Source organism: Meleagris gallopavo, chromosome Z, assembly GCF_905368555.1.
Source record: "Meleagris gallopavo chromosome Z, MGAL_WU_HG_1.1, whole genome shotgun sequence".
In the NCBI taxonomy this organism is placed as follows: domain Eukaryota; kingdom Metazoa; phylum Chordata; class Aves; order Galliformes; family Phasianidae; genus Meleagris; species Meleagris gallopavo.
The window spans coordinates 31144604-31161253 of NC_139435.1; the positions used below are offsets into that span (position 1 = coordinate 31144604).

At 34.9% G+C, this 16650-nt stretch overlaps 1 protein-coding gene across 15 annotated transcripts in view; it reads right to left on the reverse strand.

Annotated features, from left to right (window-relative positions):
• The window catches only part of MPDZ (multiple PDZ domain crumbs cell polarity complex component), a 116326-nt gene that overhangs the window by 68114 nt on the left and 31562 nt on the right, over window positions 1–16650 (reverse strand). For 14 of the 15 annotated variants that reach the window (XR_014880697.1, XM_085214531.1, XM_085214532.1 and 11 more), the window contains 9 exons: window positions 14426–14514; window positions 12876–13071; window positions 11628–11717; window positions 9568–9647; window positions 7961–8107; window positions 7062–7229; window positions 5935–6117; window positions 3304–3513; window positions 1160–1276 (listed from right to left, as the gene is read on the reverse strand). Coding sequence is in view for 14 of the 15 variants with exons in the window: in XM_085214531.1 (XP_085070657.1) it covers window positions 1160–1276; window positions 3304–3513; window positions 5935–6117; window positions 7062–7229; window positions 7961–8107; window positions 9568–9647; window positions 11628–11717; window positions 12876–13071; window positions 14426–14514 (1280 nt within the window). In the remaining variant the exon portion in view is untranslated. The remainder of the gene's footprint in view (window positions 1–1159; window positions 1277–3303; window positions 3514–5934; window positions 6118–7061; window positions 7230–7960; window positions 8108–9567; window positions 9648–11627; window positions 11718–12875; window positions 13072–14425; window positions 14515–16650) is intronic. The other variant, XM_085214529.1, reaches the window with a different exon arrangement.

Sequence of the window (16650 nt, forward strand, 5' to 3'; positions counted from 1 at the left end):
CTACGGCCATACTGTCAACAGCGATGAAGTAGCTAAGTGCATCAATCTGCAGAGATGGAACTTAAGTGTAGCTTTTCAGCTTTTGTGGTTAATCATGCCATTAATTAATTGTCAGATAAGCAACAACAATAGCAAAAATCTGCCATGACTTCAATAAATTGGTTACTTTTTGGGGTACGAACAATCTGTTTTTTGTATCATATTAACATATAATTCAAACTAGTTCTTCAGTGTAGCTTACTCTCAGTGCACCTTCTGGAAAATGCACACTAGGGATGCTGAAGGTAAGTCCTAAATAAGGATTGTGCAATAAATGGAAAGACTAGATTGTTAGATAAAACGTAGCTATGAAAAACAATTCCTTCTGACTGAACTCTGCAGACATCCTCAACTTGTTGACTGAACGTTCAATTTTCTGTTTTGCATATTTGACAGTCAGTTGACATATCTGCCATATATTTCATTATTCTACAGCTCTGTTTTAATTATTTTAATATGAATGAGGCCACAGTGAGGGAACATTGTAGAGACCTATTTCTTTCAACCTTTTTATCTGAGTTCTTTCTTACTTCTAGGCTACATATATCATCAAATGCTCAAGCAGGCTGCATTCTTTGTACAATACCTTTTGATCTTGCAAATCTCATAATCATTGATTGATCTTGAAGTCATAAAGAATACTGTTAGGAGAAAGTATTGGTAGCTTTGAAATACAGCATTCCTTTTAAGTCTGGATTATGTGCAAAAAGACCGTTCCCCAAAAATGTTCAAGGTATTAGGAGTGGATAGTAATATAGTATGAAACACAGGTGAAAAGATTTATTTACAGAATGAGCACATGAATATTTCTCTACACAAGCTAGGATTTTCAAAGGGATGCTCAATAGATGTAAGGACAAATGTGCAGCCACGCTTTTCTGAAAATCTCAGTAAAATTCTTCTATTTCTTTCCAGCAACTGAGAGATCACCAGCCAGACTCACAATTCATGCAAACAGAAGAAATCTCCAGACATCATTTTCTACCGTATGGATCTCTATTGTGGATGAATAATGTGGTGATTGTAAACACTAAAAGTTAAGCATGAACAGTGATATAACAATCCTTTCCTTTACAAAACGCAAAGGCTTTGGAAATCTTTGGAAAGTCGGGCCACTAACCAGAGCCAGCTCAGCATGGAAGAGGGCTGCATCAGCTGGCCCCTCCTCCTCAAGTGACTGGGCAGTGTAGAAAAAGCAATCTTCCTCAGCAGAGACACAGCCTTCTTCTGGTGAAAGCTGCAGAAAGAATGAAGCTCTGAGTTGGATGAGTGGCCAGGAAACAAGGTGTGCACAGTGGATTATGAAAGGGAGTTTAGAGATGCAAATGAATACCAAGTGCATCAAAGAGATCATTTCAATCACAGTTACAGAGTTGGGTAGATAAAGAGGCTCTTTTTTTTTTCCCCTTTTTTATTCCAAATATATCTGAATTGTTTCAACTTCATATTTCATTTTACATGACCAAGAAATAAAAAAAGCTTATCCAGCTACATCACAGAATCCACGTTAGTCTAAATTCAGCTTCAATTTCTTTTACTTTTTACTAATTGCCATTACAGCAGCCACAATGGACAGCAGAGGCCATTACAGCCTCTCTAGTTGCAGAATATTCCTGTTCAGGAAGACTTAATTCCACCATTCATGTTTTAAGTTTGTATTTGCCAGATATAACAGCCTCCAAAGGAATAAACATAATCCTCATTATAAATAAGCACGTTTTTTCTAGTGTAATTTGATAGTCGGTATATTCATCCAGTATGACAAAGAAGGCAGCGATTATTCAAAGTATTTACTTAATTGGTACCATAATTTATGACATATTACAGCAGGAATCATGGAAACTGAGATAAGACAACAAAATAAGTTCTCTTTCAGAATAATTCTTTTTTAAGTAAAAAAAAACGTTATTTTGCTAGATAAACTGCCTTAGTAAACCTAGGACTCCTAGATATAATCATTTTTACCACTGAAAAAGACATACAGTCTTCCTTAAAAAAAAGGGTAAAATTCTCGAAGTAATTTTTAAAAGTATCCTTCTACTACAAAAAGGAAGCTTTCTATTAAGTTAACCATTCACCATTTCCTCTCATCCCCTTAAAAGAGATGCACTAAGAATTAAAATTTGGCATCTGCAGCCACAAAGATTACAAGATTATTATTATGTAAAAAGTAAAAAAGAACCATACAGACTGCACTTACACTTACAAATACAGTGGCATAAAATCAATGCTGTTCTACTGATTTGAATTCAATACAGCAGAGACACTAGCTGACATTAGCTGAGTTTCCTATAGATAATTCAGGAAGATACTCACAATGGTAGCACAGTATCTTTTTAATTTAATGACCTGAGATTTCACTATTACAGAGTTTAAGAAGTACCAGGCTCTCATTATCCCTATATAATCTAGAACTAGATGTTTATTTTCCCGGGCAATCCTCCACATTCTCTTTCATTTGTGAAATATGACACCTCCAGACTTGAAAGGATATGAAAACTTACGTACGGAGAAAAAATGAGGTCTCTAGGCTGGACAGAAAATAATAGCTGAATTATTAAAATGCATGGATGTATAACTACACAGCATTCTTACTGACATGCTGCCTTAGTAAGCCTAGGTCTCCTAGATATAATCCTTTTTACTACTGAAAAAACAGCACACAATCCAAATCTTAAGGTTAATCATCTCTTAAAACTCAGGCATTTTTTCCTCAGAATGGCTAAAGGAAGGCAGTTATTCAATCTCACTCTTCAAATTGCTAGAGACTACTTTTCAAAACCAAAACCAAATCATTTATACCTGTACCAAACTATCCAGTAGACTTTGAAGCATCTGAAAAGTATTCATCTTTCTTTGTATACAAAGTGTACAGCCTATATACAAAGAGTATACCTGTAGTAGACCAAAACTTGTGAAGTAGTATAGAAACCAAATTCCAGAAAACAACAGAAAGTGACTTTATATCATCACACATTTAGAAAACCCAGTAAAGAATACAAAATTATGTCTAGCAAATAGCAGCCCTAAAAGACTGCTGGTCATAAGGTGCTTCACTGTTTTATCAATTAGAAGACCCTGCTTCACCATACCAGCCACAAACTACTCAGGCCAGTCCTAAATGCAGGAAAAAAAAAAATAATCTGTATTTTTCTGCATCACTCAGCTGTATCGCAAAGCACACAAAGAGTATACAGAAAACAAGATCATTATATACCAGCTTAAATGACAGGAAAGGTACCCACAAAATTCCCAAATTCTTACAGGCAGAGGTTTGGCAACTCCTATTTTAACTTTTCCGGCTGGAGCTCCTTTCAGTGCTTGTACTGCTTCTTCTAGGCTGCCATTTTCCAAGTTGATATCATTGACAAACATAAGCCGATCTCCAGGAGAAAGTCTGCCATTTTGCTCAGCCACACCACCAGGAACTAACGAGCGAATTAGAATTATAGTTTTTGAAGGGTCGACAGGATCCTAATGAAGTAAAAAGTAAGAAAGACATTTCATTTTATTTAATCCTTTTTGTCTTGGTAAGACAGTTCTTATGCATGTACTCTTAATGACCCCCAACACAGCTCTGTTCCAGATGAATCCTCTGCAGAAGTACAGACCTCTGTCCATGCTCCCTATACATTTATGCCTCCTCCTACTTTCCCTTCTTAATTATGAAAACTATTACTTTTTTCTAGGTGCTGTTTCATCACAAATCTCCATCACAGAGTGGAGCCTGCACTGCAACAAGTAATCAAACCTAAAAATGCAAATAATTCCTACTGCAATGACACAACGCAGATTTCATCCTCTCTTATACTCAGCTGTCTGTGAATACAGCCATACAGTGCAGACTGGGGAAATGTTCACGTATGCTCTTTAATGGAACAAAGGGCTCATTTCAAGGACCACACTGTATTTCATTGCACCAGATCTCACTCAGCTGAGAAAGTACTTCTAAAGACTAAAGTGCTTGTGCACGCCTAAAACAAAGTGAAGTTCTCTTTCCAAAAAACAAAACAAAACAAAACAAATACAAAGCAAAAGAAAACAAACAAACAAAAAACACCCAAAAACTCACAAACTTCATTAAAATTCCCTTCCTCCAAATGCACTGATGGTTTACAAATAAACTAACATTGAGCTCTAAGAATGGGAAAGTATGATTCTGCTATAACAATTAAAACAGGTGCAGAAATTCTTATAGAACTACATTGATAAGGAACACCTGTAGCTGTTAAAACTTCACAGAGTCACAGAATTGTAGGGGTTGGAAGGGACCTCAAAAGGGATGCATACCATAAAAGCAGCATCCCAAACTCCAGGATTTAGAAAATGCTGAAAGCAAACGTGAAAGGAAGAGTGAAGGATGGAGGTAAAGGTGGTCTGGAGGGAACGAAGCTAAGACCACCCCTGATAATTTGGGGCAATTAATGCTGTAAGGAAAATATTATGGGGTAATGAAATACTTTGATATATAGGTAGATATTATGTTTGGACTTGAACACTGACAGATTCGTCTACACTTTAAAGACTATCTATGATGTGATTTGAGATGACACTACACATCATATTTTTTGAAAAAACAAACAAGAAAAAAAATTTCCACTCTGTGATTCTTACATCCCTCAAGTTCTTCCTGGGGTAAAGAATGATGTAAACTTTCCCAAAGGCTTGCCATTGTATAAAACATGATAAATATCTGAGTATAAATATAGCCCCGATTAAAGTCAATGTTCACTGAAAATTTATTAAAAATATATGATGGATAAAGCAAAAAATAAACAGAAACCTTACTGCAAATTTAGTTTATTGTTCACACTATTAGATCGAAACAGAACTTTCACTGACTGAAATAAAAGATGAAACCTCATCTCACAGGAGAGAACACAGGATAAATCACAGCTATTATAAAATAGACAAAAATGAAGGTAAGTAAGTTTCAGAAAGCCATGGAGTCCTGTATGATATAATAAAACTCAAACATGCAAAATATGTACAACTTAAGGTATATCCAACAACCTTTAAAAAGCACAATACTTTAAGTAACCACATAGACAATGACAGTTTGCCTATACTTCAGAAGAGGCTGAAGCAAAAGCATGTTTAGTTTTGTGCTGATATAGATTTCAAATACTCAAGCTCAGCATGGAGTCTCACTGCAAAGCATTAAGAATAACACACTAAACCATAACCTCCATATACGTAGATACTTGACAATTCCTACATATTTCAAATTAATAAAACTGCTTTTCTTCACATTTACCTACATGCAAATGCAAAATATTTATGAGGCATAGTTTAAACATAGTTTTGTTGGAACCTGACCAGATGCAAACAGGAGACAGACACGCAGCTGTTCTGATACAGGGACACAAGAATCACAGCTTGAGATAACTGGGAATTTTGAAGTCAAACACAAAATTAATGAGGACACCTAGGCACATCCTAGATAGACAGCAGCTAAGCATGGGAATTAGAGTCCTATATTTTAGTAAATCCTGCTTTAAGCATTTAAGTCCTTTATTGGATCTTACTCTAAGCAAGGGCACCCTCACTGCAGATGCAAAATTCATGGCAAGATGCCTGAATATTCTAAGACATATACATCATCACAACTGAGGCACATCAAAGGGTCAACTTTCTCAAGATACTAGTATTTTACTCATTATTTATTTTTCAGGATAAATCATTACCATTTGAACCTGTAAAATCATAAAATCATACACTTGTTTTGGTTGGAAGGGACTCTGAAATACCACCTAGTTCTATTCCCCAGCAGGCACTTTTTCCATTGGTTTCCATTAACATTTACCACTAAAACACTTGCTTACATTATAATGTGAGACCCAAATAATATAAAGTATTTTGTTTCCTACTCAAACGAAAAGGTATAAAAACTACCTGATAGTCCAATATGCTAAATCCAAGGCCCATACTTCCTTTCTCCAACTCAGTATGCTGTACTTCTGTTTCCCACATTGTGAAAGTAGAGTTCTGCATCTCTTCTATATTCTGAACTGTAGAAGTTTCCAAAGCTGTTTCCTCTGTGTTTGAAGAGCCAGTGAATTCAATATCTATATAAGCCTGATAAAACACAGTGAATGTTAAGCAACTGCAAATTTGCTGAAAACATTCACAGAGAAAGAACAAAGCAATGAGAAAGTCTAAACATTCAGCAGAGTACGAAAACAAGCCTTACTAAGTCTAGTGCAGAATTAATACTTTTGAAACAAATTATCAATGCTGCAGATGTATGACAGGATTCTCTGGTAAAATTATTTACAAAATGGAATTTCTGTCAAAAAAAAATTCAGAAAATCTTGTTGGTATATATGTGCTCAAATACAAAGAAAATATCTGTTATTAAATGATATGCCTATAAATAGGCTTCGACCAAAACATACTAGCACTGTGTGAGAACATTTGGAAAAAAAAGGACATAAACGCAAACACGTACATATATACACACATGTATATACATCTTCCTTTGATTTCATAACAAAACTTTGCAAAAACCAGGTGAATGTTTTGACTCGTCTAGAAGTTAAAATTCTGTCTTTCTTTCATATCAGTGCTGTTGTTTTGTTATATTGAAAGCCGTTTCTACATGTTTATCACATTGGATTGTCTGGAGCTTTTAACTTACGAGTGACAGAAGCTTGCCAGCCATGAAGTGCATGTTCATTTCTACTCAACACAACCCAGAAGTTGTGTTAAGTTCAAAACCAGATGAAATATAATCAGACTCTAAAAAAGCCCATCTGTAGAAAGAAATCCAAGTAACCTGGGTAGATAGCTCTGTGTCGCTAATGATTTCTGCACGTGGCCTACCAGTATGTACATCTTCTGGTTGGCCAAACAAACAGCTAATGAATACAATACAATTTGCTTTTTTCTATTTATTTGGTTCTGAGACCTAAAATATTAAAGAGGCATTTCTAATCTTATAAAAGACCTCCTCATGCTTTTCTTCAAAGAAACAGTCTTTTTCTTACGATTTTTTTTTTATTTTTTCTTTTTTTAAATACCTTTTCTGCAAGCTGAACCTCAGATAGATTTAGACTCTCCAGTACATCTGTGTGACTGACAGAAGGAGCCACTGGACGGCAGCACACCATTGTCACCTTAATTGGCAGTTCTTTCAAAATATTGATAACATCCTTGTGGTTTTCTCCAAGCAAAGAGATCTCATTCACCTCAAGAAATGAAGAATGCACAGTATTTAATAGAATGAACAAACATGAAAAAAACAGAAAAACATAAACCAATGATCTGATTATTTTAAAATTGTTTATATGTATATTTTACAAAAAGCTCAAATGGAGATTTTCAACCCTCAGCGTCTACTCAATTTGGAGTTCAGAACAAGCCACCAAGACATGTTTTGAGCTGGAGAGGCTCATAAATTGTGGAATGCCATCTTAAAAACACCATATATTCTGTCATAGAACCTGAGTAACGCATGTAATATACAAACATGAAAACAAACAATACTAGCTGACTTGCATGGAAACAGGTATATTAACCATGAAAACATACGGATTATGTTGATTTCTCCCAATCATGCAAAGCAAAGTCACATCTTCATTCTAAGAAAATAATTTAGAAAAGGAAACAAACCACTGTTTTACTCTCTTCACTGTAAGCGATATTTCTAGTAAACCTAAATGCTTTTGCTAGATATTCTTCTTTCATGGTCTTCAGTTTAATCTGAAAAAATCAGCTATGAGCTGAGATATGCAACTAAGCACACGTAGTCACATAAAAATGCATAAGTACATATGAAGTAACTGCTGAAACAATTTCTGTTATGGCTGGTATGAAGTTTAGATATGCTACATTCCCAAAATTGTAACCAGTGAGAAGCAAATCACTTCTCAAAAATCTTACCAAAAGCAGACCAAGAAAAAGTAGAATATTTTCTTACTTCCAGAAGCTCATCACCACTGAACAGCTTGCCACTTCGTCCAACTGGCCCCTCTGGTAAGACTGATCTAATGAAATGATGTCCCACTGTAGCTTCAAGGCTTATTCCTAGCCCACTGCTTTCACTGAATTTGCTAACCACAGCAACCTAAGAGATTAAGAAAAGAAAAGGTTGCTTTGGACAAATTCGCAGCCATATCCATAACCTTCAGATGTCATTTACATACAGGGAAATCATTACTTCAGAAAAGAGAAACTAGAAATATTGCAATTTTTAATGCAGACTTTTATACTGCAAAAACATGTATACTTCTTAGCTTAGGTCTTTCAACAGCACTGTTGAAAAACAGTAGCAACAGATTAAAAGAAAGAATCCAAATTAAACTTTCCAATACAATAAAAGCACTGAGAGAGCAAAAAAAAATCCACAAGATTAAAACTAAAATCTATAGGCCACATTCTGTGAAGTTTATGCAACCACAAGCTACTATACTACTGTGGTAAGCAAACTAACATTATGGATTCACAGAGTATAATCCAGGAATCATGACAAATAAAAATCTATTTGGCATAAAATGGCCTAATGTGTGGATAAGAAGTGAGCACCACAGACCCATTCTTTAACCTGCCTTTATGTGGTGATTCAGATTCTGAGGCAAAAAAAAGAAGAAAAAAAAACAAAAGAGAATACGAACTGAACTATAGTCCAATTCAGTGTGATTCGTGAAAAACAAGAAGAGGCTCTGCATACTCAAATTTGCCTTTGTATAATAATAGGAAAAATGCTTGGATGAGAGTCCTGCAGTAAAAACCGCAGCTTTAATCACATACATTACTTCAGCACATGCAAGTGGGAAGTGTATACAACAACTATCTAATTGCATATATTTCTGCAGAGACTACTTCAAAATTATACGCTGAAGTGATTAAATTCTAAACTCAGATACTGAGTTTCAGCTGTATGTGCAACAAATATCCTAGGCATTATTTCCATAATTATACTGAACAATTCATTCGGCATAAAGAATTGGCTAGGAGATTTCAAGATCTAATTTGAATTTTGGCTGATCAAGGAAGCACTGAAATTTACCTCCAGTACTGCTTTTTGTCTAATACACATTACCCTCACAAAGGCAGGAAATGTGTGAAACCTAAGATACTTGTGATTATTTGTCTTAGTTTCAGCTGGGACAAAATTGTTTTTTTTCAATGTCTGGTATGATGCTATCTTTTGGTTCTAGGAGAAAAACAATGTGGATAACACATCAATGCTTATAGTTTGCTAAGCAGCATTGTACAGAGCCAAGGCCATCCTTAGGAAACAGCCAAAGGAGCTCAATCCATGAGTTCTACTTTGTTTTTTCAGTTATCTCCCATATTCCCATGGGAAGAGGGTGGAGGAGTGCAAGTAGACAACTGTGTGGTGCTCAGTCACTTGTCAAGTTAAACCAAAACATTATTTTACTAACATCACTACAGAAAAAAAATATACGTATGCAAAACAAAAATATCTCTACAGATTAAGGGACATGTGTATAATTTTTTTTAAAAGGAATACATTATACACATATTAACAAGGACAGTTAATAACAATTACAGTTTACTTACCACTATTTCATAATTTGACCCCATTATCCTCTGCCATTTTGCCTTCATAGCTGCTTCTTCTGTAGCACTTAGCTGGAAATCTAGAAGTTATACCTGAGATTAGTATGACAAAAACTAAAATGTTTTGTTTACTTCCATCACTGCTAAGGCAGTGATAGATAAAGCACCATGCAAGACTGTACAATTAATCTATGATGCCAGCACTCTCCTAAATATGACTAAAATCTTGACATGTTTTGTGTCATTGACTTTAAGCTTGCCAGAGGGAAAACTTGCAGAACAGTGGCAAATTATTTGCAATTCGCACAACTTGCAACATCCCAGCCCCCAAAACTGAGTGTAGTTTGAAAGACGAAGTTCAACCAAAGCATTTGTCTTAAATGGCTGGGAAGAAAGGAAACATTTAAGTTAACCTCAGTGTTCAGAAATATAAGCAGACACAAAGTAAATTACATAAATGCCTCAAACATTTGTTAAGTCAGACTTTATATGGGCTAATCAGACTGATTCAGTGGGATGGCTGAAATATTTACAGATGTGATATTAAATCCTGTTCCTTTTGGACAGACCATACATTTTATAGAGAGTAACCAAAGAAGAAGTTTTCAATCAAAATCTCTTATTTTCAGAAGTGTAAGCATGACTGTTAAAGATCTTTCAAACATGTAGGTCCTAGAGGGCAGTGAAAGAACGTGTGGTAGCTTTTATTATTTTTTTTCATTACATTCACTTAGGACCACCCATATGAAGATAAGTAACTAGCTAAATATTAGCTAAAGAGCGACAATGAAATCACTGAAATGAAAGGAGGAGAGAAGAATCACTATGCTACGAAAAATACAGTGACAGGCTAGACAAAAGAATGCAGCAGCTCTTAAACTGAGTGAAAGTTTATCTGCAAACTGAAAAAAACAGGGAAATTATTTTCTCCTGCTTATTTTTTCCTCATTCAACCTGTTTATATTCTAGGACAGAAAATAAACAAAGAAACAGACAAACAAGAGCCAGTATTTAGATTAAACAGTACAGCAGATTTAATGGATCTCTACACATTCACAGTCCTCAGCCCATGCTGTATGTATGGTCAAGCAGTCAAACAAACTCTTTAGGTCTGAATGCTCACCAGAAACAAAGACTAGAATCTTCATTAAAAGATTAAGATCTCAAGTCACAGTGACTTTCTATAAGAATTTAAAGTGATTAACAGCCTCAGTGTCATAAATCTAAACAAAGCTCAGAAATATTAATAAAAATAAAGCCAGCTGCATAGGTGCTAAGTATGGCAGTGCTTCCTCCAAAGCGGAGATCTTGAAATATCTAAGAAAAGGTCTTAAAAACAAATTCTTAGGCTACTTAGAAAAACGAAAGCAGAAGTTTTAGAAGATACACAGAAAAATATCGACTAAAAAATCATATGGGAGTGGATGCTTTTCAGCTTCTCTCAAAGATCTGGATATAAGAAAATGTTAGAAAGTACATCACAGCTGTCTCAATCTGAAAAACATATGCCCACAAGTGAAATGCAGCAAAGTGCCTTAACTGTGAAAAGAAAATACCACTACAAAATAAGAAGTTCCACAAAAGGTACGGGAAAGAGCTTAACAGTACATCAGAACTGACTGAATTTAAATGTTATCGTTGAACACAGATTGAAATGAATACAAGCTTGGGACTCCGTGAGATGCAAACTTAACATAAGAAGATAAAGTCTCCAAAAGGCATTTTATGGAATAAGTGAAAAAGATGAATGAAGAAGTTCAAATAGAAATGTACAAGTGGACAAAACAGAGAGATAAATATGTAGCAAAAGCAGAATGTTTCAGGTGACAACTTTTGACGAATGTCATTGTTTTTAGACATATGTAGTAGTAGTTGTCAAAGCATTTGACTTACGGCACTCAAGAGCACACAAGCAGTACACATTGTCATGTGTGATTAATTTCTAGATGTACACCCTCAGTTTCATAGCACACATGCCAGAAAGACACACAAAACACTGGGCCTTAACATAAGCACAGCCAAGTGCATTTTCACAGAACAAAATATCAAACACTGGGAACCTGTTTCCTGCTGTTTTATGTCCTCTCTGACGTTTACTGCACTGCCACTGCATGGCTGCGATGGAGATTCCTGTTCTGCTTCACTGTTATCTGGAAAAAGAAGAAAAGGAATTTTGAGCTATTTTATGCATTCATCACTTTCATGGAAATGCCCAGGGCAATGACTCTGGACCAGAGAATCCACTTTCTGCAAACAGTACATGGCATGAAGGGCCCAGAAGGAACACAATATTTTAAAGGTATTTTATCTTTTGTTCATGTTTTGCCTTCTCCCTGTGTCCCTTTCTACCACCCCTATCACCTTATGTTGTTTTTTCTTTGTTTCTTTCTTTCTCTCATGAATCACAGGAAGCTGATACTGAAAAATTAAAATGGTAAAGACTTGAGGAATGTAATACTTCACAGCTGACAACATTCTCAATTTTAGAAAATCTCTCCTGCTATAGAATTTTGTGAGATATGTTGCTCTCTGTCAGCTGTCTTGAACACTTCTGGACTGGAGAAACAGCACTTTCTAAGTGCTCTCTAATTTCTGCTAAAGGTAGGAATGAGAGGATGCCATACAGAGAATACATTACTAGATCTTTCAAAACCTTATGCAAGTTGCGTATTATGCTTCAGACTATGAGCTGCAGTATATGTCTACCCACAGTGTAAGTAGCTGAAAAGAATCCGTTTATCATCCAGCCTCCATGTGGATATTCTATTCAAACACATGGACTTTCAGATTAAGCTTCACAAATTACATCTCATCATGAGCAAAAATAGTATTTGCCATGCCTTCTGAACTTTGTACACAAACATAATTAATGACCTATCAGATTATTAATAACTTGTAAGTATAAGCTATTTCTGTTATACCTAAGATTGTGACACAGACATGTAAGAGTAAAAGGAAACAAGACTCGCTTTTCCCAGTTTGGAGTATCTCTGCTTTCTTTCCAACACTGCTACCACCTTTTGACATGAATAAAACACCACCTGCCTACTTACTATTCAAAAATGTACAGAATCTAAGCCTTGAAGGACTTCAGCTCGTAGTGCAGTGCTTTCAATATTTACTTTGAAAATGTAACAAATAATATCACTGTTTCTAATAGATTAATCAATCTGCAACAAATCAAATTTTTACTCATTTACAGCACCGGGAACAGCAACCGAGAATGAATTTAGTCAACTTTATTCCCAGTTTATATTAAGAAGAAAAATATTCTAACCCAAATTTAAAGTAAAGCCAGTTTTAATTACCTTTAGCTCTGCTACTGTCCACTGTTTGTAACATTAAGTCCCTTTCAACAGCAGAACTGAAGTCCTCCTGGGGTTGAATACAATTTTCCTGCTTAATCCCTCTTCTGATCAAAGTGAGCTGAACTGTTTGTCCGGTGTGTCGCAAAACGTCAACTGCTTGTTGGTTAGTAAAACCCTGGAGATTTGTTCCATCCACCTGCAGAATTAAGTAACTTATTAGCAGAAAGATATAAAATGTCCAGAGTAAAGCAATACTGTTCCTGCTCAGCATCTTTCACAATACAAAGCAAGTAGAAGAGCAAAAAACTGGAAGACGTACAAAGGTTGAGTACACTAACCACTTTCACTTGAACACTCATTAGCTAGCTACCAATCAACACCATAACAAAGTGGGGAGAAGTATTCTGGGTGCCCGTCACAACAAGGCCATGAAGAGCTGAAAAGAGTCAGGAAGCACTGTTCAAGGTGCACCATACAGCCTGCCTGACTCCTCCAACACCCCCACCTTCAAATAGGAACTACTTGGGGGAAAAAAAAAGTTTTATGAACAAACTAAATAATTAATACATAAACCAAATAAATAGAGCCATGGTCAGGACGACTAGCTAGAGCGGGGTGAGGAGGAACACATTCATTCACTGTAATAGGAAGAAGTACAGAGCACAGCTCTAGGCTCAAATAATCTCAGACACAGGGAAGTCCGTTACTGAACACAATGAAATTTAATTTCCCTATCAAGCACTGTACCAGCTGCCCAGTTGTTATTTATAGTCCAGTATTTTAATGACTATAGTTTTGGATATTTTACCGCGTTAATTCAGCTTTGTTTTCTGAATACTCCGGAGTTGCTCAATTTCATCCCACTGTCCCCAGCATACACAACTTTTTATTCTTCTTTCTGTAAGCTTCATCTCACCCTTCCAAACCAGTAATTTCTGAACTACCTTCAAGGAGCATTACAGCCCCTTACTCCAGTAACTGTTTGGGACTATCTGGCATACATACTTCATTATTGTAACTCCTCCTGAAAAAAGAATAGTTCCCCTTTCACCTTTAATAATTTTCTCGCCCTTCTCTGAACTACTTCCAACTCTGGCATCCTTCTAGACATTAGGTAATGAAAAATAATCTGGGAATATTTAATGTTCCCTACATCTAAGTAAACCACATTTTTCTCCTTTTATATCTGCAAGTCCAGATGTAAGGTATGAAAATATTTTTTCTGAAAGTTAAAATTCCTAGTAACATTTTAACAACATATGTTAAAAATCATTTTGAAAATAGTCCCATAATTTGTTTCAAACTTTGAAATTCTGCCCTTATGAACCAGTTTCAACGGTCCTACTGATAAGTGCACACGAGCAGATTTCCTTAAGAAATGTGAGTTTAGCATGATCAGAAAACTGACGTAATTAAAGGCTCAGTTAAAAAAAGGATTGACCATTTCAGTGACAATCTTAAATGCTTTAAGCAAGTATTTTATAAGCATTTTTTAATAACTCATATAAGAATAGAGCTTTGCAAGCATTTTCATTTCTTTGCTTACTTACAACTATAATTTGATCTCCCACATGGATTCTGCCATCTTGTTCAACAGCACTGCCTTTTGTAATGCTTTTCACAAAGATACCAGAAGGTTCTGGTATGAAAAAACAAAGCAATTTACATTAACTAATAAATTAAAGAAACAGTTTAAATAATTCAAATAATTTACTACTAATATCATCAGCAAAGAGAGAAAACAAAGAAATTACAATCTACAGGTAAGATAAGAAAAAAAAATCAAGAACGTACATGTTTTAAATAAAACATATATAATATTGTTTTCCTAAAAGATGAGTCTCACAAGCTTGCATTGGACGTGATTTTACTCAAGATCTTACAACTCTAAATTCCCCTGGTTTCTACAAAAGTAATATAAAAATTCTAGTTTAATTTAATCTAAATGCCAAAATCAACACTGGCCAAAAAACAAAAAATAAAACAAACAAAAAAACCATCTATTTTTCTTGGTTAGTTTTAAAATTGAAACACAGAAAATTTGGTTTGGATACACTAATCTGGTGAATTCTGTATTTTCTGCACACTTACTATGCTTAAAAAACTGCGTGCTTGGGTAAATAAATGCAGAATGTTACAAACAAGGACTAAAATGATTGCTTGAACCAGCTTTCCAGTAAATCATTGTTTGATCTGATTTAAAAAAAAAAAAAAAAAGATGAGTGAAAAGTAGAAAAAATCCAACCCTCAAAATAAATCCAGCTTAGAAAATTACTGAGTTTGAATCAGAAGAAAAAGTTAGATACACAAAATAACTATGGAAAGTTTAATTAAAAAAAAAAAAATCCATAAGCAATTTTGAAAAAAGAATCAGTTTCAGAAAAAAACACGGAAAAATTTGAAACAACTTCATCAGTAAAGAGAAAATATCTGGACATCCAACATGGATGACTGCAGTATTATATACAAAATAACATTAGCATGAACGGTATGAAATCAGGTTTCATGGTCACAGCCCTGTAAAAGGGTTTTAACAGCTGTCAAGATATACCAGTGCCTTCAAAGACCAAAAGACTTATCTTATTTAACCTCCTCAGTATGACAAAATTTAGCAAAGAGGAGGGTCAGATTTCTGGTTCGCTCTAATTACTATACTGAATTTATGAAAAGTAAGACAACAAGTATGTTTAAACTATGAGAATGACAACTGTTTTCTGGTTTTTATTAATTTGTTCTTCTAGGTTTTGTGAATATTTAAATGGCTCATCTTCCTAGTTTCCAAGCATTTTTATATCCTGTAACAACTGCATAGTAAGATGACAAGCTGTTATTTGTCCGGTTAAAGAAAGTCCTCATTGTCCAGCAGTTTTATCACTGATTATGTCAGATAAAATTATTCTTTACCTAATTGTTAAGTCATGAAATTAAGGATGTTCAATTAGCACCTAAGGCATGAAGATACTGTAATGCAGTCACACATAGCATAATAATTTAAAATCTATTCAGCTAAAATATGCTGTGACATCTATCGCACATTCTATGATTTTATTTGCCTTTGGAAGGCTTTACTGGAAGATACTGAAGAGCATACTTAAATCAACTATGACTATTATAACTTACAAAACAGTTTGTTTAAATTGCTTCAGCTTCTCAAAGACAGCTAATTATGCCAATAATATGCAATATATCTACCCATAAATTTTCCTAACAACATGTATACGAGTAAGAGTCATAACCACAGTATTTTGAGAAGGTTTAAGGAATATTTGAAAACTGTCCCTTCTTAACTGTGTTTTATTTGCCATATCCTTCTAGGAAAGCACCAGAGAGTTCTGAATCATTATTCTGAAAATTGTAGTTGAAATTACATAGAAAAAATACACAATTGTACGCTAACACTGATGCACTTACTTATTCACAGTGTGAATTTGGGAGCCAATGAATAAGTAACCTAAATCTGTAACAACCCAAGAGATCAACAAATACTGAGTATAGTCAGAGGTCACTGAAAAGATTTTTGATCTGCTAGTTAATACTATACATGCTGCTTAAAAAAAAATATATATATATAGTAACACTTCCTAAAACTCATCAGAATGTTAATGTGTTACCTTGTAAAACTGAAAAACTGATTTTAAAAGTCCAACCAGCACTCATAAAAGTGGCTCAATTCATATTAGTAATATTTTTTGAAAACACAATCAGCACAAGCTTAAGCCAAGAGTGAATTTAAAACCTAATTATAAAAAAAAAAAAACAATTTGGGTTTTTATAA